General features: G+C 49.3%; 1 protein-coding gene and 1 pseudogene across 2 annotated transcripts in view; both read left to right on the top strand.

Annotated features, from left to right (window-relative positions):
• The window catches only part of Hpcal1 (hippocalcin like 1), a 123,839-nt gene extending 111,272 nt beyond the window's left edge, over positions 1 to 12,567 (top strand). For both annotated transcript variants that reach the window (XM_004665696.2, XM_045150820.1), the window contains 3 exons: positions 4,894 to 5,295; positions 6,515 to 6,620; positions 11,666 to 12,567. In XM_004665696.2, the coding sequence (XP_004665753.1) occupies positions 4,918 to 5,295; positions 6,515 to 6,620; positions 11,666 to 11,763 (582 nt within the window). In that variant the 5' untranslated portion in view covers positions 4,894 to 4,917 and the 3' untranslated portion in view covers positions 11,764 to 12,567. The remainder of the gene's footprint in view (positions 1 to 4,893; positions 5,296 to 6,514; positions 6,621 to 11,665) is intronic.
• LOC101615763 lies at positions 2,711 to 2,960 on the top strand (annotated as a pseudogene).
• Positions 12,568 to 21,674: the final 9,107 nt, after the last annotated feature.

The following is a 21,674-nucleotide window of genomic DNA, read 5'->3' as shown; positions in this document are numbered from 1 at the left end:
TTAAGGCACATGCCTGTGAAGCCTAAGAGCCCAAGTTCACTTCTCCAGGTCCCATATAAGTCAGATGCACATGCATCTGGAGTTCATTTACAGTGGCTAGAGGCCGTGGTGCTCCCATTCTCTTTCTCTCCCTCTCTTTGTCTCTAATAAGTAAATTATATATATATATAGATTGCCAGGTGTGGTGGCATACACCCTTAAAAAAAGTCTCATCCCAGCCTGAATGATGCCCCCCCCCCAGTTGAATAAATGGAGCTCTCAGCCCTTTGTCTCCTACACCCTGTCTCCCTGGATGTAGGGCAGCTCATGAATCATTACATATAGCACAGGGACACCTGAGATCTCAGAGACCCTTCCCAGCTCTCCTATAGGAGAACATCAGCAGACCCAGTCATGAAAGTCTTGTGAGAGGTTGCAGCTCCATCTGATAAAGAACACATACATTTACAGAAAAACAAATAAAACGCAATTAATATATCCTAGCCCTAGGAGGCCGAGGTAGAAGGATCACTGGGATGAGGCCACTCTGAAACTACATAGTGAATTCTAGCCTGTGCTAGAACAAGATCTACCTTGGAAAACCAAAATAAAATAATAATAATAAATAAAAGCATTTAATTAATATAAATTTCAAAGGAGAATAGAGTAAAAGCCCCTGTCCATCTGGTACCACTTCTAGTCAGTCCTTCCGTAGACTTCACCCTCAAGCACGGATGCAGCATCCCAGTTTTCCCAGATCATCCTGAGTGCCATGTGCTCTTGGCTCTTGTGCATCATTTCTTTTCAGTTGAAGTTATATCCTTTTTTTTTTTTTTTTTTTGGACACAGGTTCTCATATAGCTCAGGCATGTACCAGCACTCCCTGCTCTCTCTTTATTTAAACATTTATTTTATTTATTTAAGAGAGAGAGAGAGAGAGGAAGAGGCAGATAGAGAATGGGCATGCCAGAGCCTATAGCCCCTGCAAACAAACTCCAGACACATGTGCCACCATGTGTATGTGTCTGACTTATGTAAATAGTGGGGAACTGAGCCTGGGTCCTTGGGCTTCATAGGCAAGTGCCTAACCATCTCTCCAGCCCACTTCCTACTCTCTTAAAGGTGTATCTTGGGGTTTATTTCTTCTCAGGACATAATGGGGTATCTGACTTGTTTGTAGTTAGGGATGGTGATGCAGGCAGGTGCACATGACAGGTTGCTTGCACAGGTTGGGGTATCTGTAGATAAATTTATAGAAGGGGGTTCCCTGGTCAGGCAAAGGTGTATGTGTGTGCGTGGGGGTAGGTAGTTTGAAAGCCAATGTCAAGCTGCCCTGTGTCAGGATTAGAGAGAGAATATTAAGGATATCAGTTAGCCACACAGACAAGTAAACAACGTGTATACAACACTAACAAACCCTGGTAAGAAGGCCAAGGAAGCCAGAGGAAACAGTATGAGGGGAATGCGCCATCTCTAGTGGGGATCCAGGGAATTCCTAAACAATGGCAAAGCAATTCAGGGTGGTTCCCTCTGGGACTTGGGTAGACATTCTGTTTGTTCCATCGATTGTGTGTGCTTCAAAACTAATTAAGCCTGGCTGGACATGGTGGTGCACACCTTTAATCCCAGCACTTGGGAGGCAGAGGTAGGAGGATCGCTGTGAGTTTCAGACCTGCCTGAGACTACCTAGTGAATTCCAGGTCATCTGGGCTAGAGTGAGACCCTACCTTGAAAAAAACAAGTGGGGGGGGGGGAGCTTAAGCTTGGTCTGGAGACATGGCTCAGAGGTGTGCTTACTTGCAAAGTAGGTTGGCCCAGGTTTGATTCCCCAACACCCACATAAAGCTAGATACAGTGTGTACACCCATACATACACAAATCAAAATTTTAAAAATGGAGAGTCAGGGCTGGAGAGATGGCTTAGCGGTTAAGCGCTTGCCTGTGAAGCCTAAGGACCCCGGTTCGAGGCTCGGTTCCCCAGGTCCCACGTTGGCCAGATGCACAGGGGGGTGCACGCATCTGGAGTTCGTTTGCAGAGGCTGGAAGCCCTGGTGCGCCCATTCTCTCTCTCTCCCTCTATCTGTCTTTCTCTGTGTCTGTCTCTCTCAAACAAATAAATAAAATTAAAAAAAAATGTTTTAAAAATGAAGAGCCAGGCGTGGTGGTGCATGCCTTTAATCCCAGCACTTGGGAGGCAGAGGTAGGAGGATCGCTGTGAGTTCAAAGCCACCCTGAGACTACATAGCGAATTCCAGGTCAGCCTGGGCTAGAGTGAGATCCTACCTCGAAAAAACAACAAAAATAAATTATATATACATATACATACATACATACATACATACACACACACACACACACACACACACACACACATAAAATGATTAAGCCTTAGGACTGGGGAGATGGCTCAACCAGTAAGAGTGCTTGCTACATGAGGACCTGAGTTTGATTCCCAACATACACATGAAAAGGTGGGTGTAGCAAGCTTGTAATCCCAGTGCTTAAGGGAGAGAGACGCAAGAACCCTCAGGACTCGCTGGTCAGCCAGAGTAACAAAAAATACAGCAGCTGCCGGTTCAGTGAGAGAGTGCCTCAAGGAAATAATGCCGACCAATAACCAAGGACACCCAGTGTTTTCCTCGGGCCTCTGCACCCATGCATAGGAGACACACACACATTAAAAAGGACAAACTAGGGAATCTGGGTCGCCTGAGCTTGAGGAAGGATCATCATGACTTTGGCTAGAGATTTATATCCTTCCTTGGAAGAGGAAGAGAGAAAACATAAAACCAAACAGCCTCTTCAAAGTCCAAATTCCTACTTTATGGATGTAAAATGTCCAGGTTGCTACAAAATTGCCCGGGTTTCCAGCCCTGCTCAGATGGTGGTTCTGCGTAGAGGTTGTTCAACAGTGCTGTGTCCGCCTACAGGAGGAAAGGCCAGACTCCGAAGGCTGCGCGTTCAGAAGCAAACAACATTAGTGATCCATACCACTTGCTGAATTTATGTTTTCTCTCAGAAAGCCTTATCTTAAAGGCTTTAAAGACAATGTAATAGTATTTGGTTTTATGAGGTACGCAACATTGATCTATTTTGGTGTCAGTGTTTTAATAAAGTTTTAATTATGGACAGAAATAAGACAAAATTGAGCAAGCCATGCACATCTGTTACTGCAAAAGTTGGAAAATAAAATGAGGCTTTTCTGATCACTTGGGAACATCAGCTGTGGGTGAGTTTTTACCCCGGCTGGGCCTAGGCTGGCTCCGCCCAGGCTCAGGCCCAGACCCAGCCAGGAGTGTCCGCTAGCCCTTACTCTGCACTTGGCAGGAGCTCCTTGAACCTTCTTTTTTCTTTTCTTTCCACGCTTTCCCCCCCTAGATCCATATCTGGTCACATGGACTCCTGCGCTACACATGGCCCACGTGGGCTTTTGGGCTCCCCGTGGTCTGCCTCTCTTCTCCCCACTTTGTCTCCTCTTACCTCCCAGCCTTCCCCTTTCAGCACTCCTTTGTAGAATCTGAATTAAAATGTGGTATTTTAAAAAATAAAAAAGATAGCCAGGTGTGGTGGCTCACGCCTTTAATCCCAGCACTCGGGAGGCAGAGGTGGAGGATCGCCATGAATTCGAGGCCACCCTGAGACTACATGGTGAATTCCAGGTCAGCCTGAACTAGAGTGAGACCTTACCTCAAAAAATAAATTAATAAATAAATAACAACAATAATAGTAAACAGCTACAAACTTATGGAACCCAAAAGAGAAAGCCACTCCGAACATATAGCCTGGGTTGGGTCCAGACTCTGGCCACTTTGCCCTGAGCTGATGAGGCAAGGGATTTCTCTTATTCTAGCATTTTGTACAACTCCTGGTGGGGTGCATTTTTGTTGTTGTTTTGTTTTCTGAGGTAGGGACTCACTCTAGCTCAGGCTGACCTGGAATTCACTATGTAGTCTCAGAGTGGCCTTGAACTCAGAGCAAAGCTATCCTCCTACCTCTGCCTCCCAAGTGCCGGGATTAAAGGCATGCGCCATCTCTCCAGCCCCCTGGTAGGTTTTTGAAAATGCTTCACACCTTGGAGTTTAGATTGCTACTACCTTCCTTCCTTTTCTTCCTCCCTCCCATCTTCCTTCTCTTCCTCTACTTCTCTTTCCCCCACTCCTTTTCTCCTTCACATTTCTATATCCTCCAAGTTAGATTATGTCTTGCCATATGATATTGGTCTGTCTTGGTTTAATTGGAGCATCGTGGCTTTCTGTGTGCATGTGCACATAGGTGCACACATTCACATGAGGCTCAGAGGACAATCTCAAGTGTCATTCCTCAGGTGCCGTCCACCTTCCCCCACACTTTGGTTTTTTGGAGGTAGAGTCTCACTCTAGCTCAGGCTGACTTGGAATTCACTGTGTATTCTCAGGGTGGCCTTGAACTCGTAGTGATCCTTCTATCTCTGCCTTCCTAGTGCTGGGATTAAAGGGGTGCACCACCACGCCTAGCCTTTCTATTCATCTTTTTTGAGAAGGAGTCTCATGCTAGCCTGGATCGCGCACAGTTGACTAGACTTGGCTGTTCAGTGAGCCCCGGAGATCTATCTGCATGTCTGTCCCTCCCCAGCATTGAGATTGTAAGTGTGCACCACCATGCCCAGCTTATTTTATACGGACTTTAGGGACCAAGTTCAGGTCTCATGCTTGAAAGACAAACACTTTACCTATTGAGCCAGCTCCGTAACCTTTGACAGGCTTTCATCATTATGCATGAAATCATGGCATGCCTTCGGACAGGAGCGCCTGAGATACACTACAAGGTGGGGCACAGGACACAAGGGGACATGTTTGGCCAGCTCAGTGGTGGTAAGTAATGAGAAGTCAGAACCTGGGTGCCCAGGTGCCCACAACCAGTCTCCATGTCTTGCAGGTATAGTCGCCAGCCCCGGTCGCCATGGGCAAGCAGAACAGCAAGCTGCGCCCTGAGGTACTGCAGGACCTGCGGGAGAACACGGAGTTCACTGACCACGAGCTGCAGGAGTGGTACAAGGGCTTCCTGAAGGACTGTCCCACTGGCCACCTGACCGTGGACGAGTTCAAGAAGATCTACGCCAACTTCTTCCCCTATGGCGATGCTTCCAAGTTCGCAGAGCATGTCTTCCGTACCTTTGACACCAACGGCGATGGCACCATCGACTTCCGGGAGTTCATCATCGCGCTGAGCGTGACCTCTCGGGGCAAGCTGGAGCAGAAGCTCAAGTGGGCCTTCAGCATGTACGACCTGGATGGCAACGGCTACATCAGCCGCAGCGAGATGCTGGAGATCGTGCAGGTACCGACCCTTGGCAGGGCGGGCTGGGCCAAGGGCCAGGATCGTGGGGGCAGCCCTGTCCAGCCTTGTGTTCATGTCACCGCCACAGCCAGTCATTTCTGCCTATGGAAAGGGATCAGCCGTCCCCTGACTAGACAGGTCCTTGCAAGGAGTAATGATAAAAGCCAGCAGCAGGGCTAGAGAGACGGCTCAGCAAGTCAGAGCTCTTTCTGCAAAAGCAAGAAGGACTGAGTTTGATCCCCAGCACCCACAGAGAAAGCTAGGTCTGGCTAAAAACACCAGGAACCTCATCTCTGAAGAGGGCAGAGACAGGAGGAATGAAAAACGGCAAACGCTCCAGGTTCAGTGAAAGACTGCACCTTAAGGAAACAAGGCAGCAGAGAAACGGGAGGACACCTGGCAGCCTCCTGGGGCCACCTGCGCCCGTGCACATGTGCCAGCATTTATTAATCACGTGCTAGATATCCGGCCCTAGCTGAGCTCATCCATCAATTTATATTGTCGCAGCTCTGCGAAATGGGTTATTTTCTACCTTTCATAAGCTCAGATAGGTGATTTCCTAAGAATTACCAGAGCTGAGAATTGCATTCAATCAATCCTTTGGTGTCTATGGAGACTGGGAAGTAGTTCCAGAGCCCCTGCAGAAACCCTAATGGCACAGTAACAGATGGAATGATGGCCAGTCCCCATGTACACTGCACACTCGCCCCGGTCTTTAAATCATCTCTAAATTGCTTATGATGTGTGGTTCAGTGTAAGTAGTTTATACACAGTATTACTTAAGGAATGACAAGAAAAAAAGACTGTACATATTCCATTCAGGTACAGTTTCTTTTTCCTGAATATTTCCTTATCTGCTTTTGTTGAATCTGCAAGTTCTGAATCTACAGACATGGAGGGTTGACTGTGTATGCCCCTGTGACCCTCACCCTCAGTATTTCCCAGCGCAACCCCCCCACCGAAGATCCCTTGGGCACAATCTCAACTTCCTATAGACAGTTGCTGTTCTCCACACACCATTACAGTGGAGCTGTTGTATGTGTTCTTGAGCCCCACTTAAACGTGTCTGGCTTCCTTTACTCAGTCTCCCATTTGTGAGATGAGTTCTTCCATTGAGGGGAGGGTACTGGCCTGCCTGTGCCTTGCTTTGGGCTAGGCGGCCCTATTACCTGTGCCTTGTCCTCCTAAGCACACTTGCCTGCATGCTGTTTTTTTCCAGGCAATCTACAAAATGGTGTCCTCTGTGATGAAGATGCCCGAAGATGAGTCCACTCCGGAGAAACGGACAGACAAGATCTTTAGGCAGATGGACACGAACAATGATGGTAGGAGCGTAGGGACTGTGTGTGTGTGCGTGCGTGCACACATGTCTGTCACTGTTGATGTCGTATGTGTTGGGGACACTCCCTATCCCTTCTAGAGCCTTGGGACTTCCACAGGCAGCCCCGCTTGGTTTAGCTGTCTGAAGGGAAGGGTGGAATTCAGAGTCTTCCTGCCTCCTGCCTCCTGCCTCCTCCTGGTGGCTTCAGAACCGTGGGCATGTTGCTGACTCCTTTAAGCTCTAGACTCCTTTTACTTATGAGTAGGGTGGAGGCTTCATTAGTCCTGTGTCTGTGTTAGTGAGGGGAGAGGCAGTGTGCTAATGGGCTGAGGACCTAGAGGCAACAGACCATAGGGCCCTGGGTCATGTGATCCTGGGAATCCTGGAAGTGTCTCTTGCCTTCACTCTAAGATGTAAGGCACCCCAGATGCTCAAGGGGGAGGTGAGGAGATGGCCACGTCTGCCTGCAGCAAGGGTGCCTGGGGCTTTGGGGTCCCACCACTGATTCAGAAAGGTGGGTCTGAGAGGAGGGAGGGTGGTGACCAGTCCATGCCTTTCTGTGCATCAGTTGTGAGATTCCAGTAGGACCTCACCTGGGTGGGGCAGCCATGGGATGCGTGATTCTGTAGCTGGCTTTGGTTGCTCACAGCCAAGGAGCCAGGGCACATTTGCTTTTGTCCACAAGGAAATGCAACATTAAGAAGTAAACGCACCCTGGGTTGTGCTGAGATTAAAAGTATGCTAATGCACATGAAGCGTCGGCGGAGCCTCAAGTGCACTGGGTGGGAGACCCCAGGACTAAGCCCAGCAGGACACAAGGCTCCCGTAGAACTGCAGACAGCAGAAAGCTTTCCAGACAGCAAAGGAAGCTGTTTTCAAACCCCGTTCACACATGAAGACAACCCCTCGCCTAGTGCTGCTGCCTTTGGGCTGATTTCAGACATGTTTTCCACTCTCCACTGTAGCAAGAGGGCCCAGACACTGCAAGTCAGTTTGTTTAGGTGTTTTCAAGGCAGATTCTCACTTTAGCTCAAGTTGACCAGGAACTCGCTCTGTAGCCCCAGGCTAGCCTTGAACTCATGGTGATCCTACCTCAGGCTCCCTAGTGCTGGGATTACAGACCTGTGCCACCACGCCCAGCTCTTATTTTTGATTTTTGCACGTGTATGTATGTGGTGTATGTATTTGTGTTCATGTGTGTGGAGTTGTGCATGTGGAGGCCAGAGGTCAATATGAGGTACCATCCTCAGTCTTTCTCCACTTGTCTTTTTGAGGCAAGGGCTCTCATTGAACCTAGAGCTCACTGATTCAGCTAGACAAGCTTACTGACAAGCCCCAGAGATCCTCTGATCTCTGTCTCCCTGACCCCAGCCCTGGCATTTCAGGTACTCAGTATCATGCTTGACTTTTACATGGGTGCTGGGGACACGAACTCAGGTCCTCATGCTTGTGTAGAAAAAAGTTCACCCACTCATCTCCCCAACCCAATCAGACTTGGGATTCCAACAGGCTGTATTTAGTCTTAGCTTTTCCTGAAGCTCAGTTTACCCCTCTGTAAAATGGGGGGAAATCCAAACCTGCATGTGTAGGGAGCTAAATCAACATGGTACTTGTGAACCTCCTGGCGCAGGCACACACTCCACAGATTGTGACCAGAGCTCCTGAATGAGTGTCCCAAAACCATATGCCCCACCCTGCTTGCTTGGCCACCCCCTCAGAGGGCCGGCTGTGCCCCCCCCCCCGTGGTTTCTGGTTGTTTGTGAACTTGGTCATTGTGTGCCACTTGCTTCTATGCCCACTGGGCAAAGTCATGTCCTGTGAACCACTGGCCAGTCAGTCCCTGGACTTGGAGAGAGGGAGGGAGGACCCAAGAGAAGCTGGGTACAGCCAAGGTCCAGAGTGGCTGACAAGTAGAGGGAGGCAGGGCATAGTCCTTGTCCTCTGAGGCTGTCAGGGGTCTGCTCGGGAACTAAGTGGTCCCACCTCTCCAGCTACCCCAGAAGAATTCAGGTATGTAAGCCACTGGGCTGCTTTGAATGCATACCTCAGGACCCAGGGTTTGTCACTGTCCTCTGTTGGCTTGTCCAGGATACACATGTGAAACAGATGATCCCTGGGAACCCAGGCCTCATGCCCACCTGCTCTCTACCTGGAGCAGGGCTTGAGCTTTTAAGAGTTCCTTGGCATCCTTACAGAACCCAGAGCCTTCCTAGGTCCTCCTGGGGTCCCCCTGCTAGGAAACCAGCCCAGCCTCCCCCACCTCAGGCTGGTTGAGCCTGCGGCACAGAAGGGGCCTGGAGCTCCCCACTGGAGATGTTCCACACAGCTGGGGAGATGTGCCTGGAGCCCTCGCAGCCAGAGGGCCATCTTTTTTGAGGGGGTGCAGGTAAAAGTCACCAGTGGCCATGAGGAGAGGAACAGAGCTATCAGCCTCCTGGGATCCTGGAGTTGGTTGTCCCTTTCCTAGGCCCTAGATGGTCATCTTCATGACTCGGGAGAAGACAGTCTGCCCTCACCTCTGCTGAGGACCTACAGGAATGCGGAAGCCCTGCCTGGCAGAGAAGGCCATCCTTGTAACTTTGTCTTTTTTTTTTTTTTAATTTCGGGGGATTGGAGAGATGTTCACTGGTTAAATTTTTTTGTTGTTTATTTTTATTTATTTAGTCGGGAGCAACAGACCGAAAGAGGCAAATAGAGAGAGAGAGAATGGGTGTGCCAGGGCCTCCCACCACTGCAAATGAACCCCAGATGCGTGCGCCCCCTTGTGCATCTGGCTTGTAACTGTCTTCAGATCAGCGGCCACCAACTGGGCCTTTCCAGTGTGCCTGCCCAGTGGTGTGGCTGCAATCCCAGGTCAGAGAGGAAACCCTGAACCTCACAGTGACCAGGAGCTACCTTGGCACAGAACCACAAGCCTGGGGACCCTTCCATGTGTGCTTAGTCTGGACAAAAGGCGTTTGTCTTACTTGCACCACTACACAATAGCGCATGCTCACTGCTGCGTCATCCAGCCCAGAGCCTGTTGCAGAGACATATGGGACCTCCCCAGGGCCCTGGCTGCCACAGAACAGAGGCTACTACAAACTATGTCTGTCCTTCCTCCAAGGAGTATAGCTCCAATGCCACTTCTAGAGCCCCTGCCCCTTGCTCTGTGGTCAGATCCAAATGGGCAGAATAAATGCATGTCTGACTCGGCAAGTAACAAGATGGGTACACTGTTGAGCACAGTTGGGGACCCATCAATGGCTGTGGGAGAGCCAGAATGGTGCATTTGTTTAAAGCCCATCTGAGCTCTGTATGAGTTTCAAGAAGAAAAGAAAAAATAAAAACCTGTGGGAGAAGAGAGCACATGGTGAGAAAGTTCCCCGCTCCTCTCAGCTTCCTGATAGCCCGATGTCACTGGAAAAGCCACCAAGCTCGCTTTCCTCCAGAGGTCCCGGAAGAGACACATGTTGCCACCAGCATTAGCTCCACTCTCTGAGCACTTCCGTTGTAGAAACCGCTGCCTGGCTAGGTTCTAGAAGTAATCAGATCCCTGGCACAGGCACCTGCACCTTCTAGTTTTGCCAACATCGCACAGGCAACACCACAGAGGCAGCCGGCAGTGTCCGCCCCGGTCAGCTCAGCTGCGCAGTAGAGACCACAGCTAACAGGGAGTGGCTCAGCGGCCTCAGAGTCACCCAGCCAGCACCACCTTCGTAGCCTGAGTCACTATAGTCAGGAGCAAATGCCACACTTCTAGGCCTAGGCACATATTCCCTAACACGTGAAGTACAGGTGGTTTCTACAAGGACTTAAGTGGCCCTGGTTGACTAAGATGTGCCCTACTAGATACGAACTTGGAGCTTCCGGATACTCAAGGATCAACCAACATACAAAGGAGACTGGGGTGATGGGCTCCTTGGATAGGAGTGCTTGCTGCGCAAACATGAGGGCCTCAGAGAGCCCCCACATAACAGCAGGTTATGGCCACACATGCCTGTAACTCCAGTCCTTTGGGGAGCAGAGACTGGAAAACCACTGGGGCTTGCTGGTCAGCCAGTCTGACCCCCCAAAAAAGGGGAGCTCCAGGTTGAGTGAGAGACTCTAGCTTAAGAAAACATACATGTAAGTGATAGAGAAAGACACCCAAGGGCTGGAGAGATGGCTTAGTGGTGAAGGCGTTTTCTTGCAAAGCCTAAGGACCCAGGTTTGATACTCCAGGTCCTACATAAGCCAGATGCACAAGGTGGCACATGCATCTGGAGTTCGTTTGCAGTGGCTTGAAACCCTGGTATGCCCATTCTCCTCTCTCTCTCTGTCCTTCTGTCTCTAGTAAATAAATAAAAAAATAAATAAACCAGAGAAAGACACCCAAATTCCCCATGTGTGCACATGGAGTGTGCATATCTGCACACACATATTCATACCCCACCTACCCACAAAGTACAAACGAGTTTTGTTTTACATTTTTAAAATATTTTATTTATTTGAGAGTGGGAGAAAGAAGCAGACAGAGAGAGAATGGACACGTCAGGGCCTATTCACTGCAAATAGACTCCAGATGCATTTGCCATTTTGTGCATCTAGCTTTATGTGGGTACTGGGGCACCAAGCATAGGGCTGTCAGGCTTTGAAAGCAAGTGCCTCCAACCACTCAGCCATCTCTCCAACCCAGGTTTATTTATTTATTTATTTATTTATTTATTTATTTATTTATTTTTCAGAAATGTCCCATACAAGCTAGGTAGAAGGCACAGCAGTTAAAGGCGCTTGTTTGGAAAGCCTGCTGGCTTGGGTTTGCTCTCCCAGTATCCATATAAAGCTAGATGCACAAAGTGGCACTTTCATCTGCTGGCCGTGTGCAGTTGCAAGAGGCCCTGGGCACCCATAGTCTGTGTCATTCATAAATAAATAAATAAATGCTTTTTAAAAGAAAAGAAATGCCCTATAAGTGTTGGAGACCAGTTTCCAGAAGGCTCAAGGACACCCTGAGCCCAGAGCCATTCCCAGTCTCCTTGGGAGCACAAAGAACAGTCTCATGCCATCTCTCCTTCCTCTGTCCTGCAGGCAAACTGTCTCTGGAAGAATTCATCAAAGGTGCCAAGAGTGACCCGTCCATCGTCCGGTTGCTGCAGTGTGACCCCAGCAGTGCTAGTCAGTTCTGAGGGGACGGGCCTCTGGACAGTTGCCGAGAAGCACAGGCTTGTCTTGCCGTTTTCAGCTTTGCTTGCAAAAGTGGATGCCCCTGCTGTCCTGTCTGCTCTCCCGGGACTGGGGCCCAAGCAACACATCACACCTACCCGGCCCAGCTGGCTGCACCTTCCTCCTCCACCTGACCAGTGTGATGTCCCTCCCCTCCAGTCCAGCCTGGCCCCTTCCAGAGCAACTCCCAGGGATGTGATTCCACCCAGGGTTCATGTGTCCCCAGTTCCCGGGTTTTTCTCGGCCTGCAGACGACCCAGAGGTCAATATCAAGGATACCAGGAGGAACCTTCCAGTATCATATGGAGGCCAGCTAATTTATTTTGTGATCCCAGGTGACTTGATAGGCTAGGTGGGGATGAAGACAGACGAAGAATAGACAGGCAAGCCCTTCCCGTGCATGGCTCCACCTCCCTTGTTCATTTTCTGACCAAAGCCGCTTGCACGTATATATACTGTGGTCTCCTTTCTTCAAATATATAAGTTATGTGTTTGGTGAAGTGGAATGCATCGTGTAGGTCCCGTATTTAATGCCTCTGATTGCTTCTGAAGCATGGACCCTTGTGGCCTGTGATCCCTCCTCCGAACCTGACCTTTGTGGTATTTATGCATTCCCAATCTGCCTGGTTCTACAGGAGATGCATGCATGGCTGGGGCTGTGGACACCCGCCTGTCCTCTGTGATACGAACACAGGTGTTTGTGTGTGCTCTGTCTTCCCTTGTTGACTGGTCTGGCGTTTCTGGTATTAAATGATCGAATAAACGGAGTCCTTTATTTCCTGTTTGCTGCAAGGTCCTGTCCATGGTCCTGCCCAGCACCATTATCCAGCAAAGATGGGCCCTTAGGCAGCATCCAGCTGTTGGCAAATGCAGCCCCTCCTGTACCCCTCTAGCTGTCACTGTGTCTGCAGATCTTGTACCCCTGTCCCTCAAGATCTGCCTCATGCCAAGAAATACTCTTGGAAGGAAGCTGTGACTGTTCTTGGCAGGTCTGACTGGTGCTTCTGCCTCCCTCCTTCCCCTCCTCTCTTTCCCTCTGTTTTTAGGAAAGCCATATCTCAAGGGGACAGATGTGGCACAAGAGCAATCACATGGCCAAGAGGGGACAGACTTGAGTTCTCACCCATCTCTTCTGCCACTGTCCCTATACCTGGTCCTTGAAGGTATTTCTACTATGGGGATGTCTGTGTGGCCAGAAGACATGAAGAACCAACAGGTTTCTCCCCACCTCCTCACCCTCCACACCCAGCCTCACCGAGTTAGCTTTTGTCTTCAAACTCATCTCCTTGGGGTCCCCATAGCACCCGCAGTCCACAGTGTCCATTGGCAGGAAGGAAAGCAGCTATCCTTTATTTAAGAGGAAGGTATTCCAGAATCTCCCTTCTCGGCCTCCCATCTCACTGGCTGAGCTGTGTCCCTATCCATACCCAGACCAGTCCTTACCCAGGAGATAATCCTGAGGTGACCGTGACCAGTTTAAGCCAGGCAAGGTGAGCCATTGGCTGAGGAGGTGCCCAATAGCCTCCAAAGACACACCCCCCCCGGGAGAGAAACGAAATTGAGACTGGTAGCAGAAGGGCAACTGCAGTGTCTGCCACATCTGCCCACTGCCCAGGGGTTTCTCTTCATCAGTGGCTTCCCCTGTACAGGGAACAGGAAGTGAAGAAAGCCCAAGATCACATGCACAGAGTTCGTGCTTGGAAGAGCCTCTCTCAGGCCTCCACTGATGGCAGCCTGTAGGTTGGTTTTAGTCATTCAATACCTCATGAGACTCCATGCCTCTTTTAATAGAAAGTGGGAGTCCATCTGCCAAGTGTCTTCTGAGTCAGTCAGATCATGGAGGCTGTCACTTGGTAAAACACCGTGCATACCAACAGCTGCCAAGCCTTACAGGTAACCAGCTGGGGTGCAAAGAGTAAGGCTGGGTGACCTCAGGGTAGATTCACTTTGTTACAAAGAGAGAAGACTGTGCCTTTGATAACTCTGCCTGGCCTGGAGGAATGAGGAGATTGGATTTTACCACAACGTAACTGGAACTGGCAAAATTTAAATGCTAGCGTTTGTTGTGAGGAGGGCTTCAGTTACCATGGGGAACAGTGGTATAAATGAGAATGGATGCTGAATGAATCTCCAGAGAAACAGGCAATGGGAGAAATAGATAGATGGGTAACATGGATAGATGAGAGAAATGAGTAGGTGGGTAGATGGAGATTAATTTGTTGGTAGATTATGAGGAGTTGAATGTAGGAGGTGCGGTAGTAAGGCTAGAAGATCCCAAGGTCTGCATCCTGCAGGCCATACACCCAGAACAGACAGTATGGTTCCATTTCAAGTCTGAAGACAAGAGTAGACCATCCAAGCACAAGACTGTAAGGCAAAGGGCGAATTCTCTCTTGCTCAGCCTTCTGTTCTGTTCAGTCCTCTGACAAGTCGGTTGGGTAAGGCCCGCCCACACTGGGGAGGGAGGGCATCTGCTTACTCCAGCTACCCACTCCAGTGTTGATCTCCTCTAGGCACACCTAGAATAAATTTGGACAAGATGTCTGTGCACACTGTAACCCAGTCAACAGATTAAAAATTAACTTACTGATGGGCTAGAGAAACGGCTTAGCTGTTACTTTGCCTGCAAAGCCAAAGGACCTTGGTTCAGTCCCCTACGACCCACGTAAGCCAGGTGCACAAGGGGGCACATGCATCTGGAGTTTGTTTGCAGTGGCTGGAAGCCCTGATGCACCCATTCTCTTTCTCTCTTTCCCTCTCCCCCATCTCTCAAATAAATAAAATATAAATATTTTTAAGAAATTAACTCACAGGGGCTGGAGAGATGGCTTAGCGGTTAAGCGCTTGCCTGTGAAGCCTAAGGACCCCGGTTCGAGGCTCGGTTCCCCAGGACCCACGTTAGCCAGATGCACAAGGGGGCTCACGCGTCTGGAGTTCGTTTGCAGGGCTGGAGGCCCTGGCGAGCCCATTCTCTCTCTCTCTATCTGTCTTTCTCTCTGTGTCTGTCACTCTCAAATAAATAAATAAATAAATAAATAAATAAATAAATAAATAAATAAATAAAAGAAAGAAATTAACTCACAGGGCTGGGGAGATGGCTCACCTATTAAATGTGCTTGCTTGCAAAGCCTGCCAGCCAGGGTTTGATTGCCTATTACCACTTAAAGCCAGTTGCACATGAATCTGGAATTGCTTGCAGTGGCAAGAAGCCTTAGCATGCCCATACTCTCTCCTTACAATAAATAAAAATATTTTCTAAAAGTTAATTAAAAGTCTGTAGAGATGGGTTAGTAGGTAAGATAATTGCCTACAAAACCTAAGGGCCCAGGTTCAGTTCCCCAGTACCCACATAAGCCAGATGCACGTGCATCTGGAATTCATTTGCAGTGGCTAGAGGACCTGGTGTGTCTATCTGCCCCCTACTTAACCTCTCAAATAAATAAATTATATTTTTAAAAAGTTTAAAAAAAGAAAAACCAAGTGGAGGCTGGAGGGATGGCTTAGCAGTTAAGGTATTTGCCTGCAAACCCAAAGGATCCTGGTTTGACTCTCCAGGACCCACATAAGCCAGATGCACAAGGAAGCACATGCATCTGGAATTCATTTGCAGTGGCAAGAGGCCCTGGTGTGCGCATTCTCTCTCTGCTGTCTCTCATAAGTAAATAAATAAAACTTAATTAAAACCCAAGTGGGGTGATGATACATGCCTGTAGTTGTAACACTTAAGAGGCAGAGCCAAGAGGATTGCCACAAGTTCAAGGCCAGCTTGGGCAAGTACCAAGTACCAGGCCAACCAGAGTTACATAGTAAGAACCTGTCTCAAAGTGGAAGAAAAAAAGGAAATTAAGGGCCACCGCTTTCCTGTCCAAATGTGGACAATGTGGATCTGGGAGTTCCAGTGGAACTGGCCCCAGCAAAAACTACATCAGTGTGGGTCCTCAGTCCACTGCTGCCTTGGACTAAAGAAAAGTAGCCTCAGATGGTGACCACATGCCAATGCACAGCTCATGGAGCGGGGGGGGGGGGGGGGGGGGAACCAAGAATAAACCCAAAACTGGTCCAAGTAGCTCATGTGGCAGGAATCCCAGTCAGGCTCCTCCATCAGGTGAAGGCTCTTGGGCAGCTCCTGCCCCTCCCCCTACTCCTCCCTAGGAACTTTGATGATGGATGATGCCCTGAGCCTGTCTCTCTTCCTCATGGCCCTCTTCCTCAAAGCTTCTCTGTCTTGTTTTCTTATCCCTGCGATCCCAGACGGACCCTCTGCTGTCCTGGGCAGGTGCCTGGAGCTAGGGGTTACACGTCTCTCTCTTATACAGATAGACCTGTAACTTATCTGTCTAGACAAGGTTTCATGCAGACTGAGCAACACCACAGGATGATGGCTCTGGGGCCAGCCTGTATGACTCTACCCCCCCCCCCCCCAGAAATCCACTGTGGTCCTGGCTGGCAGACACATTCTGAATGTGGCCTAAGAATCTGCTCAAGGGGTGACACTTATCCATTCTTCCTTCCTGTGGACCAATTGTCCCCATGCAATGACACATCTTCTTGGCTGGAACTGCACTTAAATAGCCAGGGACAGAGCCCCAGACCCAGATGCAGATCCCAGCATACTGGGAAGGGTCATGTGACCCTAAGCAGGCACTCATCCTCCCTGAGAACCCGAGAGCAGAAGTGCACACTGTGACCTTATGCATAAACCAGCTGCAGGACCACTGGGGAGATGAGGACCCACAGGCGCAGGACCTAACCTCAGGCTCTCACGTGCAGGGCTGTGGGGTAACAAGTGGGTGCCAGATCCAGCTCCATGACACCCTGGATCCAGAGGAGGGCCATGGGGAGAGTTAGGCATCAGGGAAGAGGGAATGAACTGGGGACCATGCAAAGATGGGGAAGGACGATATGGGTAGACGTAGGTGTGCGCTGCCTCTGGCTCAGGACCAGAAACCAGGGACGGCCACATCCAGACACACAGACCCTAAAACCCTGTCCTCAAGGCTGGTCAGTGCAGTGTGGGGGTGGAGGGATATCTGTGGGCACAGACCAGGAATAGTGACTCTAGGGCGTTGAGGGAGATGTCTGGCAGGGCCATCCAGCACTGTGGGAGCACAGGAGAAAGCCTGGGAAGTCATGGGAGGCCATGAGTACTGCAGGGACAAGCAGAGAAATAAGGGAAGAGGCTGAAGAAGCCCTGCTGACCTGTGGGGTAAAGACTGGGGAAGTTGGGAAAGGGGCATGGTCAGGGACAAGTCCAGCTGGAGTCTTCTGTCACAGTGGAGTGCTGGCTGACTTGACCACATCTTAAACGCTAGGAGCTTTCGCCCCCTAGTGGCCACAGCCAGAAGGGCCATCAGGGCTTTGCTGTGCAGGCCTCTAAAGGTGTCTTGAGTGGTCTTGGAGCTCGGCCTGCTGTAGGTAGAGACGTTCTAGCTCCCATTCCCTTCGACAGTTGAGAAAACAAGACCAAGAGAAACACCCGAGCTGCAAGGGGCCACACAGAGGCTGGAGCCAAGTTCTTGGTGTCCATAACTAAGAGTCCCTCTATAGGGTTTTGATAAAACATAGCCACTCTAGTTAAATGTGACTGACTTTCAAAGAGACCACAATGTTTCAGTTTACTAGCTTACACAGGTACCATGGGACGTCACATATTTATTTTTCTAAATGTGATCATCCTACTTGTCAAGCCAGAACTGACCCTGCAGTTACTGGTTACACCTAGTAGAAGCATCTTCCTGCCCAGACTCTGGCCCCCATCTTCCTCTGCCTTCTCCCAGACAGAATAGCACCTCAGCTGCCCATGATGAAATGAAGGCCCAGCAGGCTCCACTTCAGAAGCCCCTGGTCAGGCTAAGCATATCTGGTCACCCTACCCATCTAAAACCAGCAGTGAGCATGGAGAAGATCACCTTCCCCCAGCAGCAAGAATTGTTGAGGTGTTGGCACCCTGTGCTAAATTCTGGGCTCCACAGGCCCCATCTTTAGATCCTGCCAGGTAGGTGAGGAGGGTCCCTGTGTCTAGCAAAGGTGGAGCCTGGGCTCACCTTCGTTGGTCCAGCTCCAAACTCAATCTTTGGCAAGAATGAAGTTCTAGCTGCCAACCGGGGCTGAGTTCCAGGGCCGCAGGGACTGTGGGTTGCCCTGCCTGCTGCCACTTGGACAGGGAACAAGGAAAGACTCCTAGTCATGGTGTGTTCCTATAGATGCGTACATAATGCATATGGATGGACGCACCAGACTCTTGCTGCTGCAAATGCCTGTCCAGCTCTGTGTGGGTGGCTGAGAACTGAACCTGGACAGACATATTTAACACTCAGCTATCTCCCCAAGCCTCAGTCATGGTTCTTGTTCTTTAGAAAGTAGCTGGTGACACAGGGACCTGTTTGCTCCCAGGTCCTTGTCTTAATTCACTGGCTTGCCTAGGGAATCGCTGGCCTTTCTGGGGTTCACCTATCTGTAAAAGCAGCTGGGAGAGCCGGGCAAAGCCTTCACAAGGCATCCTAGCTTGAAGCCCACGTACAAAGTGGGATATGGTGGGAGAGGTCAGAGGCCTCCACTTGCTCTCCACCCCCACCTCCAGATACCAAGGCTACTTGGGACACTTCTCTTTTTAACTTATTATTTATGTGCATTTAAATTATTTGCATGAGGCCGGGTGTGGTGGCCTTTAGTCCTGGCACTCAAGGCACAGGTAGGGGGATGAAGATGAGTTCAAAGCCATCCTCAGACTTATATAGTGAATTCCAGGTCAGCCTTCACTAGTGAAACCCTGCCACAAAAAGCCAAAAAAAAAAAAAAAAAAAAAAAAAGTTTGGTGGGGTTTGGTGTTTGTTTGTGCTTCTTACACAAATTTTAGTAGCTCATGTTGCTGTTTTCACTTTATTCAAACTTCCATAAAGGCATATGCAGATGCAGACCCACCTCATTCCTTAAGTAGCTGTGTATCCCATCCCATCCATCAGCACCCTCTTGCAAATACATAGTTACAAAGCCACAATAAGTTGTCTCGTGTTTCAGGAAGCTTGGTGTGACAGCACAACCAGCTTTTTGTAATCCTAGCACTCGCTTGGGAGACTGAGGCAGAAAACTCTGCTTTCAAAGCCAGGTCCAGACCTAACTAGCTAGGCTATCTCTATGAAGAAGGAGGGAGGAAAAAAAATAACAGGAGAAAAAAAAGACAACCAAACAAGTATTTGGGAATTTTTGTAAGTGCTAGGTCAAACATTATGTGAGTAGCATTGCTATATTCCCTCCAAAGAGACCAATGCTTTCATGTCCCACCTGTATATAATGAGCATGAGTGTCCACCAGTGCTAGGGAACTAGAGATGGAACCCAGGGCCTTGTGCATGTCGGGCACTTAAGTACTCTAGAGGTGCAAGAGGAGCCCTTTATCTTATCAGCCTGATAGGAAAGATGCCCATTTCTTCTGAGGTTGGAACTTTCATAGCTAGAAAGTTGTCCTTAAGCCAGATGTGGTGGTGTGCATCTGTAATTCCAGCATTCAGGAAGAAGCAGGACTGCTAAAACTCTACAGCAGCCTGGTTTACATGAGTTCTGGGTCAGCTAGGGTTACAAATGGAGATTCTGTCTCAAAAAGCAGTGAAGTGGAACTGGAAAAACGGCTCAGCATTTAAGAGCACAGGAGGTCCTGAGACCAATAAGTTCAATTCTTCAGAATCCACACAAATAGCTGGACATGGTTACACATATCTGTAGCACCAGTCCTGCTGTGGGGAGCAGAAACCTGTGAATCACTGGGGCTTGCAGAAAATCAGCAAGCTCTAGTAAGAGATTCTGTCTCAAGGAAACAAGTGGATGAGTAATGGTGGGGGACACTGACAATCTCTCCTGACCTCTAACGCACAGGGCACTGCATCTACATACACATGGACACAACATACATAAATCAAACTACTAAACACATACCGTTGTGTTCATGTTCACCCACTTTCCATTGGTTCACCCATGACTCCTGGCTTTTGAGTTCAAATGTTTCCTGCCCATCCGGACCTTGCTCCAAGCCCAATCATCTTTGCAAGCAGCTCCCTAAGTGACTCTACTGCACATCTGCTTATACTCCTGCCCCTTGACCACCAGTGACTCCTCTTCTTGGGGCCTGTAAGATTAGCACCCCCAGGAAGAAATGGCCACTGACACTCTCCAGAGGCTGCACTTGCTTTCAACCTTAGGTGTACCCTAGACAACACCATCTTTACATTAGATACCTGCCTACAAACTAGAGCTTCCTGGAGGACAGCATCTGGTGCTACCAGTTTCTGGCCTCTTTGACCAAGTTCCCTTATTCACTCCCACACCCAAGGGCTAAGAAGGACCCTCCAGCCTAAGCCCAGCTATAGCATGAGGGACGCAGGACTGACTATAAGTCGACTTTCTTCACCATTCCCCAATGCTAGGCACTTGACTGTGCTTGTGTGTGCAGTGCGAGGTATGGGGTGCATGCATATGTACATATGCACATTTGTGGAGGCCAGCGGTTTTGTTTATGCTGACCACAAGCAATCCCACCCCCACCCACATTGGTGCTGGGGTCAGTTATGAGCATGCCCATACCTGAGTGCTGGGGATGGAACTCAGGTCCTCATTCTTGCTCAGCAAGCACTTTTACCCACTCACCCATGCTTTACCTAATTGTCTGAGGTTCTCTGCAAACCTGCCGCATTCTGAGAAAACTTGTTTCCCTACTCACTGCAATTCCTTTTAAGTGTCTTAGTAGTGAGCCCCAGGCCCTGAGGACCTGGGTAGCTTGAAATTATCTCACCAGAACTACTTGCAAGACACAGGACGCACAGTGGCCTGTTAGCTAGGACATTTCTTCCCACCCACTCCCATCACCCCTTGCTCGTCTCCACTCCAGCCACCACCCATCTATCGTCTCTTGGGCTCCCAAGTTCATGTTTTAGCAACCCAAGCCATAATCCTGGGTCCAGGAAGAGAGGCAACTGATAACAAGCAAGCCAAAGGTTAATCTAGCTGAACAGGCTGGAAAGTCAAATTGGCTTTGGAGAGCAGAAGTCTCTCGTGACTTGGAGGTGCACTCAGAGTACTAACTGGAGGGCTTTGGGACAGGAGTGAACGGCTTACCTCCCAAGGCAGAACTACAGCCTTCCCCTCTTATTAATCTCTTACTAGCTTGTCTGTGTCCCTTTAAGGAGACTGACAAAGACTCCAAAATGCTCACACTGACTGACCTTACTATGACAGGATTTTTGCTGATTGTTTTGAGGCAGAGTCTTGTGAAGTAGCTCACATTGGCTTCAGCTACTCAAGTGCTAGGATTACAGGCCTGCAGCTATATCAGTAAGATCATTTTGGAGGTTAAATAGTACAAGAACCTGCCAATCTTCTGGGACTGGGGAGGGATGTAATGCTTAAATACACACAGGGTCACTGGTCAAGGTCAGATAAGGTAAAAATCTGCAACAGTAATTGCCGTTACTGAATTTATTACAGATGTTGACTACCAAGTGCTGCATGTTATTTTTAACTTGTAACGAGGTAATGTGATGTAGGTAGAGCTAAGGTAAGAAGACATGCCCATGGTGTCTGTAGGCAAGGTTCAAAGGGTCTCATGTGTCTTCCTTGAGCACTAGCCAGGCCACAACAAGTCAGGTAAGCATATGGCATTCCTCAGTAACAGGCCTTGGGCCTTTGACTTCACAGCCAACTGCAGACACTCACGATAGGCCAAGCAAACTGACTGACACTATATACAGAGGATGTGGCCTTGGCCCATCCATCTTTTCCTTTTACTGTGGTGTGGGCTAGATGCACTACTTGTGAAACCACAACAGCTATGTGGGATGTATGTACTGTGTGGAATGGGTATGCTGACAAACATTTCCCAAACCCAA

This window comes from Jaculus jaculus, chromosome 5 (genome assembly GCF_020740685.1).
Source record: "Jaculus jaculus isolate mJacJac1 chromosome 5, mJacJac1.mat.Y.cur, whole genome shotgun sequence".
Lineage (NCBI taxonomy): Eukaryota > Metazoa > Chordata > Mammalia > Rodentia > Dipodidae > Jaculus > Jaculus jaculus.
This window is presented reverse-complemented; position numbering and strand designations above follow the sequence as displayed.